The sequence below is a fragment of the Pleurodeles waltl genome, chromosome 8 (assembly GCF_031143425.1).
Source record: "Pleurodeles waltl isolate 20211129_DDA chromosome 8, aPleWal1.hap1.20221129, whole genome shotgun sequence".
Lineage (NCBI taxonomy): Eukaryota > Metazoa > Chordata > Amphibia > Caudata > Salamandridae > Pleurodeles > Pleurodeles waltl.
In genome coordinates, this window is record NC_090447.1 from 118,363,994 (window position 1) to 118,382,833 (window position 18,840).

General features: G+C 43.6%; 1 protein-coding gene across 9 annotated transcripts in view; it reads left to right on the forward strand.

Annotated features, from left to right (window-relative positions):
• The window catches only part of EMSY (EMSY transcriptional repressor, BRCA2 interacting), a 230,558-nt gene that overhangs the window by 111,073 nt on the left and 100,645 nt on the right, over positions 1 to 18,840 (forward strand). For all 9 annotated transcript variants that reach the window (XM_069203886.1, XM_069203892.1, XM_069203885.1 and 6 more), the window contains exons 13-14: positions 3,676 to 3,849; positions 15,694 to 15,892. In XM_069203886.1, coding sequence (XP_069059987.1) covers positions 3,676 to 3,849; positions 15,694 to 15,892 — 373 coding nt within the window. The remainder of the gene's footprint in view (positions 1 to 3,675; positions 3,850 to 15,693; positions 15,893 to 18,840) is intronic.

The following is an 18,840-nucleotide window of genomic DNA, read 5'->3' on the forward strand; positions in this document are numbered from 1 at the left end:
CCTCAGCACAGAGGAGCCGAGAAGGCAAGCTTAGTCTCAAACACTTCTGAGCAGTCAGCAAGATGCTGAAAGATCCCTTGTGGAGCCAAAGCTGATGCCTATGAGTACCCAGCCATCAGCACTAGAAGGGTTCTGATGCTGCACTCTACTCTGAGGTCTCAGAGAATTTCATCTTTGAGAAGCTGGCAGATGTACTGGATGATGAGCAAACAAAGATTTTTGTGCACCCTGAGACTGGTAAAATTTGCCAAATCACCAACACAAGGAAATGAGTACCTGCAGAAAAAGAGGCTCTTAGACTTCATGAAGGAGGAGCAGGATTCACCATTGTCGCCTAATAGGGTCTGTGGGAAGCTGTCTCTTTATGTAGTCTAGTAACTAGATACACCGTGTGAAGAGTCCACGGATTCCCCAATAAGTGGACAGAGCTTGCTATTCAAAGCCAAATTGCTCTATTTGGAGGTAGTGTGGGCGAACAGCCTTAGGCTTAACAGGAATGCAAGAAATCCACAAATTCACACAGTGGTCAATAAATAAGAGACACAACTCAAAAAGGACATCCACACCAATTTATAAAAATAGCAAGTATCTTTATATGTGTTTAGGCATTAGAGAAGTTGTTCAGGTAAGTACGTTTTTGAATATAAATTCTTTTCACTTTCAAAAGTAAACATGGTACAGTTTGTGATTTCTGCAATGTTATCCTGTTGGAGGAAGAACAAGTTCTGCCAACAGGTAGAGTACAGCGACTTACAAGACCAGTCTCCAGGAGTTAAGGTGAGTGGTGGACAAGGTCAAGGTAGCACCAACAGTACACCACCAGCGGCACAGAAGCGGCCTGGTGCAGGGTGCGTAATAGCGTTGGGTGCCCATTGTGTTTCAATGGAGATTGATCACTGCAAAAAGAGACTGCAGGCTCAGGCCAGGAGAACCAACGGGGCTCAGGCCTCACAATGTTCTGGCATAGGTAGGCCCCTTTGCTACTCTTCTCCACGGCCCAGGGGCGATGGGTGCAGAGGTGTCTTCAGGCATCGGGTTTTCCTCACCAGAGCTTTTGCAGTAGAAAGGGGCTGCTTGCAGAGGCTGCTACCGTTGTCAGGGAGTCTAGGATGGGTGAAACCATAATGGACTCGGACTCTGGAGGGCTGGGGAATCTTGTTGGCACCGGTGGTCTACTTCATCTCTGGTCGAAGAAGGCAAGTGCAGTGGTGACTTCAGGTGTTGAGGTTTGGTGGTTTCTGAGGCTTCAGAGACCCTTCTTCGGAGTTTGCTGGAAATCAGGGCCACTGTTCACGGCTAGTCTTGAAGCTTTTTTCGAAGGCAGGTAGTCCTTCTGGGTTTCTGGAGACACAGCTGCAGGACGAGTCGACTTTGTTTCAGATTTCGACGAAGAATGCAGACAGGCCAATGGGGTTTTCTCCTCCTCTGCTTTCACGGCTCTTCAGTGTCATCAGTCTTCTAAAGGTCATCAGGATCTGCTTCTTTCGTGCCATGTGTAGAAAGGTGCCCCCTCACCAGTGTTCTTTCCCTAAATTGTACCATTGTTTGGTGAGGGCATACCTGCATGAGCAATATGGCACTACAGTCTAAGTCTATTCTTAGACATTGTAAGTGCAGTGTGGCCATATTAAATACATGGGCTGGGAGTTTGTCATTACGCATTTCTGATGGGTCTTCCAGTTAAGCCTCTACACTCGTGTAATCTACAGTTTCTCTTGGAAAGCTGTCTTTCTAATCGCAGTCACCTCACTTATGCTAGGTGGTGAGCTTGAAGCTCTTACCGTACACGAGCCCTTTATTCAGGTTCGTAGGGACAGGCTTGTTTACATACTAACTTACATTTTTTGCTGAAATTGGTTTCTCCTTTTCATATGAATTGACTGTGTTCTTTCTCAGTCTGCCATCGGCAGAAAGAGCCCATCAGACTCTGGATGCCAAAAGGGTGCTCATGTATAACATTGCAAGAACTAAGTCACTTTGGAAGTCTGCTCATCTTTTTTGTGGCGTTTGTCAAACCACACACAGGTTCTGTCATTTAAGAAGCTGGCATTGCCCGGTGGATAACTACGTGCAGCCAGGGTTGCTATTTTAAGGCTAGAGGTACACTTCCAGTTCCTCTTAGAGCTTTTTCTACAAGCAGAAAGTGGGTCGTGTTAGCCTTTTTGGGTAACATCCCTTTCATTTATATATGCAAGGCTGCTGCTTCGTCAATACCACATGCATTTACTAAGCATTACCCTGTTGCACTCCTCCAATGTCGGCAAGCTTTAGTTGGCCAAGCAGTCTGAAGAAGCCTCTTTCAAGCATCTGCATGCCTTTCAAGCATCTACTTCCTACCCCCTGCTTTGGAGAGAGACTTCGTTATAGACGATGCAGAGCATGTGTATAACTACAGCCTTGCATGCTACAAACAGAAAATATTACTTACCCAGTAACCATCTCTCTGTAGTATGTAGTGCTGTAGATTCAGATGTGTGCACACCCTCCTCTGTGAAAGTGTCAGATGATCACAGATGGTATATATTTTTCCAGTGTATATATACAGTTCATCATAGTATGCACTCCATACTGTGTCTTCTACTTGGCACACCACATACACCGCTACCCTGTTAGGTGGGAAAGCAATCTGAGGTGAAGCCAGTGTGCTGTTGCATTGTGAGCTACCAGCAGATTTACAGCAAGTCCTGTGACTCGAACTTTTTCGAAGAGAAACAAGTTGCAAAGGTCTTGGACCAACACTGGATGGCAGGAGTATGAGAGCATGTGGACCTACAGCACTACATGCTACAATCAGATGGTTACAGGGTAAGTACAAGTTTTCCTTCAACTGGCAATGAGTTTGTTTTCTGAAGGTGCAAAGAAAGCAGAGGTAAAAACTGCAAACACAGGCTCTGGTGCTTATGTCCTACTACTGTGTTGAATCCGAAGTGTGATAAAGCAGGATCCTCATGAAAACCGAGAGGGTGCTGAGCGATTGCTGAAGCTTACTGAAATGTTGTCATCTTTGAGTCCATATCCTGTGTATTGCTGAACATCCATGACCCTTCTAGAGCCCCAAACCAGTTTTTAATTGACGTACATTCAGAGCTCTGCTAGTTCACTTAGCATTCTCTTCTCTTAGATTAGTAAACAATAACAGCGATCAGCCCCTCAAAATATCATTCATAAGGGCTACATTTTAAGCCTAATTAACTAACATTTTATTGGTTCATTAAAAAGGCTAAGAGCGAGGTTCTTGTTTGTTTTAGCACAGTAGGTTTCCTGCACTAGGAAAACGTCATCTACACAATCAACTGCATGAATGACTTCTTAAGAATTAAGTAGCATGTGGTGTTAATTCATAATTAATGTAAAATTGTTGGTGGTTGAACTGTGGGAGCTAGAAAGGTTGTATGTTTTCGTTCGTGGTCTATGAACTTTAGGTGTGATCGCAATGGTAGTTGTCTGCATTGCCATATAACAGCCCTTCTCCCAAACGGAGCATTTTACGCAAGTCAATTTTGCTTATTCCTTGTTGGGGCAACATGTGGGACCCATGCTAGGTGATGATGGGTGAACCGTTGTAATGTCCATCTCATTTACCTACTCAGGTTTTAATTCCTTTAACATGTTTTGGCAATATTTTTCATGCAAAATCATAGGAGGCTAAGAAGTCTCCATTTACCTACATTACAGGGTGAAAAGACGCTCCAGGGAATGCCGACAGGAGCAAAGCCTGCAATCATCACTGCTACAAGGCCAATTACTAAAATGATTGTCACTCAGCCAAAAGGGATGGGGTCAGCGGTTCAGCCAGCAACCAAAATTATCCCGACCAAAATAGTCTATGGGCAGCAGGGAAAAACTCAGGTATGTGCTGCACTTTGGTAGCCTCTGATATTTCAACAGTAGTTTTGTGTTTTTTCTTTGTAGTCAAAAATGGATTACCTAATTGATGTCCTGTTTGAGTGATGGGGCTCTTGTAAATAGAAGTCCTTGTTTTTGAAGGTAGTGCTTCTGTGTTTCAATCCTAAATGTGCAAATAGATTGATTTGTGAATGCAAAAACCACTTCTCCGATTAAGAATTTCCTGCAGGTTTGTGCTCATGGACAAACCATTTTCTGACCCCTCCAATCCTGGAGATAGTTTGATAGTTAAAATAAGTATCTATATGTTCGCAAATGCAATTGTACTTTCCTGTGTTCTTGCATACACGTCTATTATTTATTGCATGTGTAAAAGCAATTCAGTAAACCTTTCAATCACTGTGCTTTTGACCTACAAGTAGGGAAGGGTTTGAGGTCTAACCTGTAAATGTTCTTTGTGAATTATTGAAAATAGTAAATCTACACCGTTGCCATGTTGTTACTCTTAGAGTGCAGATTTATTTACTAATGAGGCCTTGAGTGTTTTCTTTTACTACTTATTCTCACGTTTTCTCCTCATTCTGCTCCTTGTTAAGACCCTTATGTAGCTTCACATGAGGAACCTTTCTCCGGCACCAGGTTATGGGCACTAGTCCATCACTGTTTTTAACAAACCCTAAGTTGCCAAGACTTGTTATCGGTAACATATCAACACATAATTAATATTATTGCTTCCAGCCATTTGGTGCCTGCTGCTCACCTCGTTTTATAAGGAACTCTTAAAAAACATTGTTCACTTCTGAAGAAGAGTTGGGACAGCTTTGTTTTTAAGCTGATTTGTCAAAAAACATCAGGTAACATCCATTTTTTTTCTGAGCAGCAATTACAGCACGTCAGGTGGAAGGCAAAATTGTTATACTTATTCTGGACCCTGTTCTTTACTGCAGCGTCTGTTCCTCCATTTGAGCTGAGGAGTGTCGCCGCCCCCCGCTGACAGTGCAGCAAGCATGAAAAATAAGATGGTAATGAAGACATTTCATTACCATTTAATTTTTTATTTTAGCCAAACCGTAGGGCAGGTGTGGGCGTGGCCGTAGCTACTGATTCACAGCATTGAACAGCATTGAACAATGTTGTTGGTTTAAACTGGGCATGTCACTTTGGCCAGCTCACTTGGGATGGCCAGCCTGACATGCACATTTTAAACCTAAGGCCCCCAGTGCCTAAAGGAGTGTTGAGGAAACCTGCCCCTACCTATCCTGGCGCTGCTCTAATGCTGCTTAACATTATCAGCAGCATGAAAGCAGCGTCCGGATTCGTTGAGGGGAGTTGGTTGAGGCACCAGGAGGATTTGTGCATTCCAGAAGAAACACAGAGCAGAGGACGAAGAAGCTGTGGAAAGTACATTTTTAAATGTATTTTTATTATTTCAGGGCGGGCACTTTAACTAGAAATGTAATACATAAACTCCCATCAATCCGCTGGGTCAACCTGGCTGTAGCTTGCTTCATTCACCTCATGTTTTATGGTTTTTGCTACAGATGAGCCAGGGCGGGGGATAGAGCGACTAGCGATGGACATCTTAGAGCAGTGGTTCCCAACCTTTTGACTTCTGAGGACCCCCACTTTATCATTACTGGAACCCGGGGCCCCCCATTGAATCATTATTAGAATCCGAGGACCCCCTCCACTGACTGCTGGGGCTTAATCTGTTAATATTATTTAATTTTCTAAGCAGTCGCGGACCCCCTGAGGAGGCTTCGCGGACCCCCTGGGGTCCCCGGACCACAGGTTGGGAACCACTGTCTTAGAGCAAACCCCCACCCCAACCCCCCCCCCTGCACCCAAACGCAAGGGTCATCATAGACCTTCACTGCTTGCCAAACTATTACTCTAGTGGGCTAAATCGTAAAAGTTACTTAGTGCGTGTGAGCTCAGCAGTTTCTTTAAGTCTGTGATAGAGGCGCTTGGCAAATCATACCCCGAGATACTGAATGAGACTGCAATGCAAACCTAATGGCAGATTATGTTGCCCTGGTCATGTTTTGAGCACGTGAAAAGATGAATACAAAAAACCATAGAGGCGTGATATTGTGAGAGTGCTTGGATAAATGTTCATTTAAATGTTTGAAAATGGCGGCTTGCTAGGAGATGACATTTTTTTGGCACGCACCAAGAAAACAATGACGTCATTTCTAATAGGGACTCACTTACCACGTGTGCCTTAAAAAGAGCAAGCTCTTTTCTTCTTCGATGGCAGTTGTCATTGGGTGACAGTGTTTTATAAACATAATCAATAAATGATCAACATACTAGAAGTGCCCGTCAGTTTATCACGGCACAGAGCTGCACAGGGAGGGAATGTAATTTTTGTGACCTTAACCTTGGCATCGATCGCGGCCAAGGTTCGGTAATAATCCACAGATTGTCAAACATCCCACATTTGCTCACTGAGTGGGTTTAGAAATGGCCAAATGATATTGAGGGTATGGTGGCTTCACAACCCAGCAGGTGCACACAGTGGCCGGCAGTGGTGACTAGCTCTGCACCCACGCTCCTGTTGCATGGTGCATTACACATGTATGACGCACCTATCTGTTTTTTACGCCCCACCATCTTGGAGAGTCACCACTGTTTTACTATCTACAAATCCACAACCTGCAGCAGACCCTAGTATGCTAGGTAGAGGAAATGATCGTTAGTATCATTCTTGCTCTCAAAAATACAGTGTATCCACATTCCGGTTTACTGTTCCAGAGCTAGAAACATTACGTCTTCCCACAATATTTCACTCAAAATTATTTAGGAAGTGGAGTCTTTAAACATACTCCGGGCGTCGAAAAGGTCTTGCTAACATTTGTTTTAAGGTTTAGCTCTCTCTACACCTGGCCAACTGTTTTTTAATATGGAGGCCCAAAAAAGCCTGGAACTTGACTGTCAAACTTGCTGCGTGACTATTACAGCACATAAATATAAAGTTGCTAAGGATGTTCTTTAAAAAAAAAACAGTTTTATACAAAGATCAAGGTTAAGAGTACTATCTTTCAAAGCTATCGTTGGTACAGGCAATGCTGTTTAAGGATGGCTGATATTGGTGCTTAATTTGAGCAGGTGTTGGTCAGGGTCAGTGCCAGGAGTCATTTTTAGTGCACCAGGAATTAATTGACTGCTTGCTTGTATGATTCTACCAGTTCCACATTGATTGCATTTTTTTAAAAAGAAAGTACACCTCCCGAACAACATTACTAACTGCTTGGTAATGTGGCAGGTCTTGGAAGAGGCCGTGTATGCACTGGTGCCACTGAAAGATAGACACACACATGCTTTTATTGACTGACCTGAACCAGTTTAGCCCAGAGCAGTATTACATTTTAAGTGCCACTCCTGATGAACTATTCCCTGATGTGGGTCTGGGTGGCCAGTTCAGCAAAACAAATCTGAGCTTTCTGCAGGCAAATCAACCGTTCACAACACCAAGACTGGGAGGGAAAATTCGAATGAGACCACCCTCACTATTGAACTGTGTAAATATTAAAAGGTGTAGCCCGCCTGTGCAAGAGCTTCCAATAAGGTGGTATCCCAAATGGGATCAAATTTTTTGAAGGATTGTTTGTTGAAAAAGGGGCATGCCTCCTCTTAGCCACTTAGGGTTGTTGCTCCTCACCTCAGATGGACTTTGTGATGGGAAAAGGACACCCTTGTGTCATGAGGGATTATTTTGAATTTTTTTTTTTTTTTTTTTGAACTTTTCTTCCAGTCATAATGTATGTCAAAGGACTGGAATTTCAGGCAGTTTTTTTTCTAGTCTAGCGGTTTCATTTTACTGAGTAGTGGGATTCAACTTCGCCAGCTAAAACTGCTTGGGGGTAGACCAGTTTAATACTTTTATTGGAATCACCCTTTGACAAATTAAAAAAAGAAAAGGGTTGTGTGTGGCCCTTTTGGTCTTGTATGTCTGCATGTTTCTTGCCTGTTGGGTGCCCTTCATCGTTTATATCTTGGGAGGGGGCCGGAAAGGGGGCTACCTACCTTCTAATAAGCCTTTTACTACTTTAGCAAAGGAGGTGTCACTGTGTGTGGGTGTGTGAAGGTTAAGTGTAGTCTGTGATGGAAAAAAACGTATTTGTATACTGTTCTCACCACATCTGGTCAGATGCATATCAGAGGTTTAAGGACATCTACTATAGAGACTTAGTATACGAAATTTTCAACTTCTTGTAGACTTAACATGTTAAAGTATCCTGCACAATACAACACAACCCTTTGTCTCAGATCTCACATCATGCAGAGTTTGTGATGGTCCAGGTTTACACTGGCAGTGTTAAGGAGCAGCTTTCCCTATCTTGGGTGAAACGCTTTCTCATGGGGCAGGCGTGGAACCTACTGAGGCCTGTATTTCCCCAGTGCGGTGCAAACAGAGCTGTCACAGTGAATTTTAGCCACATAGCTGTATGATGGTGATAATGCTGGTGTACATTCCCAATATATGTACTGTCTCTGCCTTCCATTTGGTGATCTGAGGGGGGGATGTATTGTTCATTTGAATGTGCACAAGCCCTAGGTGATGTCACTCTGTGCTTGTCGAGAATGTGTGACGCCGCCAACTACGTAGGCTTCTGTTTCCTCTAGGCTGCTGCTAAACCATGGAGCCATGTATCAGGGAGTTCATTTAAAACGCATGAGCACCTTGTTTCTTTTTATATGTACATTAACCCATGCAGTGGCTTAAAGTCTCATTTTGAAAATGACATTAAGAATTCCATGTGGAATAAGAGATTCACAGAATTTGTGTTAACTATGTCCCTACCAGAGTTATGTAAGGGTGGAAGGAAGAATTAATATTTCACAATTTCACAAGAGATCTTATCATCCAAAAATGTATTTGTCCGCTACTTATGTATTCAACGCTGTAGTGTCTAAAACAGGTTCTTGTCTATTTTAAGAAAATGGCCAGCGTGAACCTCCTCTATTATAGCTTTATGTGATGTCATTTTTGGTGTGGCCATGGTTAATTTAGTTTGCTGCAGTCTTTGTTATGTATGGGATGTTACTTTCGCATCTAGATATCCATTGTAAGAAAGTGCCTCTTTTTGACATGGTTACCCCCCACTTTTTGCCTGTTACCTGATGTGATTTCGAGTGCACTGGGTTCCTGCTAACCAGGTCCCCACTGCCAGATCTCTTTCCCAAAACTGTACAATTGTTCCCTCATTTGGCAAACACTTTAGCACCCTCTGTAAGTCCCTAGTAAATGGTACCCCTGGTACCTAGGGTCTGAGGTACTAAAGAGGCTCCCTAAGGGCAGCACAACTAATTGTGCCACCTTAAAGGACCAGTCACCAAGCACATGACACGCTTCCATTGCAGACTGTGTGTCTTGGTGCAGAGAAAAGTGAAAACACACATGGCATGTGTCTGTGTGCCATGTACCTTCCCGCTGCATGCAATATAAGTGAGTCACCCCTACAGCAGGCCTTACAGCCCTAAGGCAGGTTGCGTTATATTACATTTATGGGCATATATATATATGTCTTTGTCGATTCTTAGACATAGTAAGTGGATAGGGAAGCCATTTTAAATAGATGTGCTGCAGCACGAGAACCCCAGCTTACATGATGGCTTCACTGAAGATAGGGATTTTAGGTATCAAACATCTTGTGTTGGTAAGCCTACACTGATTCCAGTGATGGATTTATCAATATCTGCATCCAGAAGGCACCTTAGAGGTGCCCCTTGAAAACCTGCCAGCCTCTGATGTGCTCGCTAACTAGTTTGAGCCAGCCTGCCACTACCATACACAAGTCTGACCGCCAGAGAGCAAAGGCTTTCCCCTTAAGTGTAGGGGAGGGGGGTGCAAACACAAAGCCTGCTCTGGGAGGGGTGTCACACCCCCCCACCCAACAGGATGGCCTGCAAATCTAGATTCCAAGGCTCATAGCTTCAAAGAAGCTCACTGCCTTTGACCTGCATGCAGAGAGAAACTCCAAAGAAGGGACTCTGGAGCCTCCGTTGCCGCCAAAACCAAACACCTGAAGTCATCACTGCACCCGCCATCTCCAACTCGAGTTGAAGTGACCATCGGTGCCAACAAGGTTCCCCTGCCCTTCAGTCTGAGTTGATCATGATTTCACTCCTCCTGAATTCCCTGACAGCGCCTGCAGCTTCTGCATGCAGCCCCCTCTCTGTGGCCACTCCTTTAAAGAAAACCCGACACCTAAAGACGCCTCTGCCCCCGTCGCCCCTGAGTCATGGAGAATAGGACCAAAGGTGCCTACCTGTGCCCGAGCATTGTGAGGCCTGAGCCCCGCTGTTGGTTCAGCCCGACTGACCCCCAGGGCAGAGCCTGCAGACTCTTTTCGCAGTGACCGATCTCCATTGAAATGCATTTGGCACCCAATGCTGTTTTGCACTCTACACCCGGCTGCTCCAGTGCTGCTGGTGGTATACTGCTGGTGCTACCTTGAACCTTGCCCACCACTCACTTAACTCCTGGAGATTGGTCTTGTAAGTTGCTGACCTCTACCTGTTTGCAGATCTTGTTTTTCCTTCCTTAGGATAACATTGCAGAATTCAGAAATTGCAGTGTCCACTTTTTAAAGTGAAAATAATTCTTATTTAAAAATGTACTTACCTGAATGATTTTTCTCTGATGCCTAAACATATATAAAGATATCTGCTGTTATTATAAATTGGTGTGGATCTCCTTTTTGTGTCTTATTTATTGATTATTGTGTGTATTTGTGGATGTCTTGCACACCTCTGTGTGAAGCCTAAGGCTGCTTGACCACACTACCTCACCTCCAAATAGAGCACTTTGGGATTGTATATCAATCCCTGTCCTCTCAGAGCCCTGGTCTCTTTGCACAGTGCATCTAGTTATTGATATATCACACAAAGAGCCAGATTCCTACATCCATATTTAGTTAACCTTTCTAGTTGTCATTGTTAAGCATTTCCTGTAGCAAAAAGATGTTGGGATGTCTGTCTCTTGGAACCTAGGGTCCAGACGTGACTCCAAGTATTAGAAGTGGGAACTTGTGAAGGGTAATACCATTAATAAGAAAGGGGGAATCTCGTCATGGTTCTTGCATGCGACAAATGCCAGTTCCATTATTGCTCAAGATTAAGGGCCATATGTACAAACACTTTTTCCCATAGACACAGAATGTGGAAAAACCTTTGCTACATCTGGCCCTAAATTCCCACCCTAGCTCACCTTCGATCATAAAAATGTTCTAAGCGAGGCACTGCCAAGAAGTTCTGCTAGAAAGATGCACAAGAAAAATCATAGGATTGATTCTTTGGTTTCCTGACGTTGCTCCTCCTTGAGGGGTAGGTCTTAAAGTCAGCTCTAGTTTGGTGTATCTGATACTAGTGCCGGATTCAGCCTCGGAGCTGGCCTCGTGCTCCATTTTTTTGTTTTTTTTTGTTTCCTGTCCCAAGAGCGGACACCGCCAAGATTAAAGTACTTACTTAGTCTGTGTTCGTGCTCCAGTCTAGCACCCTTTGGTATGCCTTTGTGCCTGCAGACAGTGGTCAACTGGCAGCTGAAACTCACTGCTGGTCCACCCCATTCAGTCTCTTCCTGACTCAGTTCCTTCACTGGACAAGCCTATTCTTTCACCAGTGGCCTTATCAGTAACACTAGTGTCAGTGCTGTCTTTTATGCCTTCAGCAATGACTTCAGGTGTGTTTCAAAAAGCGTCAAATGTTTTGAACATGATGGTCATGTTGGTCAGATCCTGGCGGACAGAACAACAGTTGATTCAGAAACCGTTCCCCAAACAGGTCTTTGCCTTATGGTGTGCACTGTAGTAGTCTTGAGGGGCTTTTTAGATTTGGTTCAAACCACAGTATTGTTTTTCATGATGATGATAGCTCGGTGGGCGATCATCTCTCTTCTGCTGGCGTAGAAAATGGTAACTATTTGGCCCTGCAGATGCCATGTGGCCAGGATACCTCACTTGAGATAGACCTACACCGTAGCCTCCCACTTACAAAGTTGCCTCATTCATGACTGTTCTGTGCAGTTCGCTAGGAATCCTTGATTTGCCATTGCCTGTGGAGGAGAAGGTAATTAATATTGATGAATCTCAATTTAGTTACATGTAGCAAACCAGGTTCTGCTCCTGCAGTGAAACATCAGGTCGCGATCCACCATTGGCGTGCACCTGGGGACCTGAATGTTTTTTGATGACTCGCCTTTCTCAGACGAGTCTTGTTGTTATGGCTTATTCTTTCTCTACCCTGATTCTTTTCCCTCTTCTCCTACAGATGGGGAGTCAGAGAAAGTTGAGGTCCTTCTTGCCCTGACCATCTTTGTGACCATGTTGTCAAAGTTGTGTGTGATAGGCATGATAAGGCCAAACAGATGCTCCTGAATACAGTGGATTTGGTTGCACTTCTATTGCCATCCACTGACACATGGATGCGCTGTCCCACTTTCTAGGGTGATGTCCAGGCCAACCTTATGGATATTCCCTTTAGTGAGAAGGCTGACTCTATACTGGATTTCTTTAAACAAGAACGGCTGTGGCTCTGTCCTTGGTACAACTTCTCCTGCTCACTATTGTCATAGGCAGTATCACAAGTTCTGAGGCTATTCCCAGTTTGTTCCCTTTCAGCAGCACCAGCCCATTGAGAAGCTAAACCAATTTTGTAGGCAGCACAGTGAGATGGCTTCAGTGGTCGCCAAGAACAGCAGGTTGTGCCCTCCACTTCACACTTTTAAGACAACCCACCCCCCTCCCCCACTGGCCCCCAAAACAAAACCACTTGCATGTTAGGAGTAAGGGTGGCTTTTCACTTGTCATGTGTGCAGTTCTTCACCACAGACGTATTTGTCTTCCAGATTGATTAAGATGGTTATGCCCTTTCCTTCCTGGCTTTGCCTCCTCTCATTCATTCCTCTTCTGTCTGTCACCTCGGACAACCAAGCTCGCTTTCTGCAGCAAGGGGTTCTTGCTCTGTTGAGTAAGCCAAAGACTGAGATCAGGCAAGGATCTTATACTCATTATGTTGCTGTTGACAGTGGCATCTGTTGTGAACATTCACGTTCTGAATGTTTTCCTCCACAAGAATTTGTTCCAGATGCATTCCCTTGAGCATGCTTGTTGACTCTGTCGCTGGAAGTCTGTATGATGTCCCCGGACTTGCAGGATGCATATTTTCAAATCCATTCCTACATTCATGCAGGAGATAGGGACGGTTTATGGCACGTTCCAACTTCTGTCAATTTGTGGTCCTTTTGTTTGGGCGACCAGTAGCCACTCAAGTCTTCACAAAGGTAATGTTGGAGTTGTGACATGTATTCATAGAGGTCTCCGTATGTTCTCACGCCTCTGTGTCTGTCTGCTGAAGGTGGACTAGTCTCAGCTGGTGTCTGACCACAGGCAGATCATGATCGCCCTGCTTTTCGACCTGGAATTCTTGCTTAGTCTCCCCTAAGTCACACCTCTGGCCATCCCTGCACCTCCTATTTATCCAGTCGGAGCTGCAGTCTGTCTCCTTTAAGGGAATTGAGGAAATTCAGCCTATGATCTTGATGCATCAGAAAAGTCTTGTTCTTCTGACAGTGCGGTCTCTGGACCTTCTCGCTTCATGCAGCTTGCTGGTTCTTCATACTCAGTGGCACATATAAGCACCAGAGTGCTGCCTTATCTTCAACACTCATTACCTGCAATGTTGGCTGGTGACAGATCACTTTATGTGAGGGAAAACATTTTGCCGTCCAACGTCAGTGGTCACAGTGGTGATTGATGCCTCATTCCGTGGTTGAAGTATCATCTCAATGGACTGGTGGTCAGAGGCCTGTGTTCTTCACGAGGTGTAAACCGCTTGAGTCTGTTCAAGCTTCAGACTTTCTGTCTAGCTGAGGTCAGAGGCCTGTGTTCTTCCCCGGGGTGGAAATTACTCGAGTCTGCTCAAGCTTCAGACTATTTGTCTGGCACTCAGTGTGTTGCATCCTCAGTCAGTCAGTTTAGTTCCTGACGCACAATAAGTGGTCCGCCAACAGAGTTGAGTTGGCTTGCTTTCCAAAAGTCTGGTGCTAAAGCTGTGACCTTGGGCTCAGGCACACAGGCTGGATGGTCGTGAACCATCTGGCGGGCTCCCTGAGTGAGTGGGCCCACCATTTCAGTCATCTTGCTGATCACGAGTGGCTCAGTCACTGTTCATCCTCTGTGGCAGCTTTTGAGTTGATTTCTTTGTCACTCATGAGATCATATTCTGTCCGTAGTTTTGCCCCTAAAGATGTACACTTTCTCAGGTGGGACTTCATTTTCACTACACGCTTCATCACATCCCTCTACTTTCTCGGGTTTTGCACAGGCTATTCCAAGACTGTGTGCAGATGATTTTGATCATGCCATATTGGCTGCAGAGGGGGTAGTTCTCCACCTGCCCTGTGCTCTACTTTTCCACCTTCCTAGGGGAGAACCGCCTCTTGCCCTGGGAGGGGTATGTTCTGCATCAAACCCTTCAGCCCCTGCACCTTCGTACTAGGAAATGGAGCAGGGAATCTGAACTCCTTTGACCTTCCTGCAGATATGGACATATCTTTGGCACCTTATTGTTCCTGTACTGAGCCTGTTTACTCTGGATGTTGGTTCAATCTTATTTGTTTTCTAAAGTAAGGAGAAAGGGAGCTGATCCCCATCAAGGTGTGTTTGTCTGAGGCAATGCCCTTTGTCTTTTCCTTTGCCCACAGGTTTCTGCAATGGACATTGTTAAGGGTTATCTGTCCACACTTCAAGCTTTTTGCTTGCTTGATCAGCCATTCTCATTCAAGCCTCCTATCGTTATACCTTTTCTGAAGTGGTAGACCTTCTTGTTTCCTCCTTTTCCCTTTGTTATGCTTTGGAGAGACCTAAACCTAGTGCTTGCATTTTTGACAGCTTGACCTTCCAGCGCATGCACAGTTGTCCATTGCAGTTGCTCACCTTGAAGACTCTCTATTTGATTGTCATTTCTCCACATCAGTGAGCTGCAGACTTTCTGTTCATCCTCAGTTTACTTAATTTTGCTAAGACAAGCTTGGTCAGTCCTTCAGACTAGGGCTTTCTCCCTGCTGATGGTAGTTACCCCATTTCATTAGGATCAATGCATTATCCTACCGATTTTCTAAAACTGAAATGATGACAGCTGCAGTGTTCTTAGTTGGAAATGTGAGCCAACACTATGTCTTGCAAGCCTGTGTCAGGCGAGGCTTAGAAATTGTCCTCCCTCTTGGATAATATTTAATAATTCAGTGATGAAAGCTGCCAGGGTTGTGAGGAGAAACTTTTCTTTAACTCTACTCTACTTAGGGTCTTAAAGGGTGACTCCCTGCACTGACCTTTTTGTAATTGATATCACAGGAGCTGAGTTCACAAATCATGCTCCAGATGCCATTTAGGAAGAGCAGTCACTGGTAAACCAAGATGGAGGTCTTTTCAGGGAGTTACCAAGGGAGGTGAAATTGGGCCATAATACAGTCCTTCCGCTTCTCTAGGTGGACACTGTCGATGAATACCGTGTAGCACAGAAGCCAGGAGTCCACAACTCATGGAGAACTTGTGATTCTTTTACAGCAAGATTCAAGACAGGAGAGTTGAAATGTAAGACAATCTTTGAAATCCCCTCGTGATAACTTGCTTAGGAAACAAGCATTTATTAGTCCGTGCCAGCAATCTTCGCAGTCTGTCTAAACGGCCTTAGAAACTCCACTGTTGTCTAGCATTTTGCAGTTTGAGACTGTACCTAAACATCATGTTACTGTTGCTTAAGTCTAGATGTGTTGTTTTTAATGGCATTTCTGTTAAATGCATTAATCTCACGCTAAAGGCATCTGTTGTTTCTTTGTGTTAGGTTCTGATAAAGCCAAAACCAGTGACATTCCAGACTACCATGATGAGTGAGCACACCCGCCAACTTGTGACCGAAACCCTGCAGCAAGCCTCCAGGGTGGTAGAGGCTAACACCACATCCATCCAAGAAGTCAAAGAAGACGTCCAGGGCTATGCAGAAATCAGTTCATCGTCCACTGAATCCTCACAGAGTTCCCAAGGTACATAGTTTGATAAGCCTCCTCTTGGTGTAGGGTCACATTTATTTCACATTTGTGTAAGTTAGGACGTGTGTGGAGCCGCAGAGGTGCTACTTACAGATATGTTTGAAGCGGGAAGTGATTCTGAGGCAGTGACAGCACAGTTAGAACATGGAAGGTGACCATCATGCAACAGTTTCAAGATGTGTAAAACCCCTAAAATGTACGTCTACATTTCACAGTTCTTGAGACTTGCAGTAACCTGTTATTTGCTTACACACTGTCTGATTCAAACAATGTTCACAGCCTGGGCTGCTAGCACAGCATGATATATGAACCTCAAAGTGGATGTCTGTGTAAAAAAAAGTTTTTTAATGGCTCCACAGAATAAAGTAGGCAGAAGGTTTTGCTTGACATGGTCCTGTCCCCATTTTGAGTCCAGTGCTCTGCAAATCGATGTAGGAACACAATGCACTTTTCTCCTAAGAAAGAACTGTATTCTGTAAAGCAAACCATAGTATATGAAAGATGGTTGTTTAAGTTGCTTTCAGTTCACTCGTAAAATGTCACAGCAGACTTACAATGTCAAACCTTCTTAGCCAACGTTGTGGCTATATTTTCCATACCATTGGAAGCCTATTCATGAATTATAAACATTCTTATTGCTGGAAGTAGCTTCAACAACCTGATTTTGATAGTCAAACTGCGTTTTCAAGAAACCAAAGCCTATTTTATTTTTAAACTCTGTTTTTAACTACATAATTAAATAACTTTTTCTGTTTTTATTGCAAAAAATAAACGTTATGGCACAGTATTTCATATAGTGTTTTAACAAATCTTTGACTGTTTGATGAAAAAGCATTGTTTTTCTGCTAATTGCACCAAACTAAACGTGTAATATGCTACTGGTAACATATATGCTCTGATTTATGGCATCGTAGGACGAACTATGAGGCCAAATGGTTTGTAAACCTCATCAGAGCTCCAATATCTCAATATTGTTTAATTTTAAATTTGACCTGTCACCGTTTTGTGTTGGATTTACGGACCTCTTCTATCTGCGAAGCCTGAAAAAATAATCCTTTTGTGAACCTATTGTTAGGTGGAACAGGTGCCACCAGGCTCTGTGCCTGAGGTCGCTGCTCACAGCTGAAAAGCCAGTGTTATTCGTTTAGAGAGCAGAACGTTGGCAGAGGACTGGATGAAGGCCGCGTGATGTGCCCAGACCACTCACATTGCACACTCCTGGTCTTGGGGTTATTGTGCATGTAAAAGAAAAAGAACAACAGAAACTACAATGCAACAGCACATTATAAAATATACCATCAATGTCATTGTGCAGTGGGTTATGTCGACGTGGGGACATTTCCAGGACCTGGCAGTATATAGGCCTTGCAGCAAAATTCAAGGCGAGTTGAGGCCAGTGATAATGACATTGATTTCAAGCTCCAAGTCATGAAAAGAACATGGCGGGGCAAAAGGTATGGTTGTGTAGCTTGCCATACCTGAACACGTTTAGTGGCTTTTTTAAAATTTGGTTTTGCACTGTGAACTTGACATTATTTAAACTGCATTTGTAATGGTTTGTGTGTTAGATTTGCAGTTGCACAAATTGTATTATACTATCCATTACTTTGTTTAGAGTTGGGAGAGGGCACATCTCCTGAGAGGTAAAGCCTCGAGTGGGCCATGTTACCCCTTTCCTCCCTCATAAATGGTAATAAATAGCATATTCTAGTCTGAACATCTATATATATTGTTTATGCAATTGCATTTTTCCACGTGTACTTGTTTTAACAAAATGTATTTAAACCAAACCAGTACACAAGGGTTAAATAATATGCAGTAGGGCAAACTCAGCCTGAAGAGGGCTTTGTGACTCTACAGAGCAAATATTCGTTGTGGAAAGGAAGACATTTTTAAATGCATTCTGTGGCACAGGAAATGGTGTTTTTTCATCTCGGTTTTGCTTAATCTGTCCTCAGCACTGTAGTAATAAATGTCTGAAATCACCAAAATTGCCAGGGTCTTTGTCGTGTCAGCTTAGGTCTGGCATGTCAATTGTGGTGAAGGTGAATATCTGTGCAGGGAGTAAAAAAAATTTAAGGAGGCGGATTTGAAGTTATTTTCCCATTTTAAGCCTCGCAGGAATTTTTGCTTGCTCATACAGCAAAAAACCTTCATGCCAAGCGTAGCATGAAAGTTGAGCTTTACTCCGAAATCGTGCTTTCACTCGTTGGGCTAAATTCGCTCAGTAAATTTATAGATATAACCCTTTACAGTAGTCATTGGATGGGCTTAAAAGGGTTAACTCTTTTTTGTATCTCTGTTGTTTAAGTTCACAGTTGAAAAAAAATTGTGACTCCTGTCAATTACTTTTGACATGTGTTTATTTATTTTTAACAAATGCGTTTGACCAGAGAATGGCTGAGAAAGGGTTTAAATGTAGAAAATTTGTTTCAGTGGCTGCCAGTTTGGTGAACCAAAAAGATATCATTTGCTTGTGCTGAAACTCACAATTTTTATTTTTGAAAGAAATTGGGAAAATATAACTTCCCATTTATTAAAAAAGAAAAGGAATAAATTCAGCATGCCCAATTTGTCCAGCCCCAGATTCGTGGGCTTTAACTAGACAAAATAGAAATTGTGTTGCATTCTGCCTTTTGGAAGGTGTAGCGCTGTATGCGATATAAACCAGCAATGACTGAGAAACTGTTATCAGAAATTTGACAAAACAATTCTACGCATTTGCAATATAAAATCTGCATACAAGCCACTTGTTATCCATGCTTATTTTGTATCAAGTGTGATGTTTTTCTCTTGTGTGCTGTTAAGTAGTTTATTCTACCCCATCACCCCACAATATGGACACCTTTTAAGATGACTTTTATGAGGAGGGGTATGAGGTACAGATCAGTGTTACCATAGGTGGTGTTGACCTCTGGGGTTTACAGTTTAAGTTTCTGTGC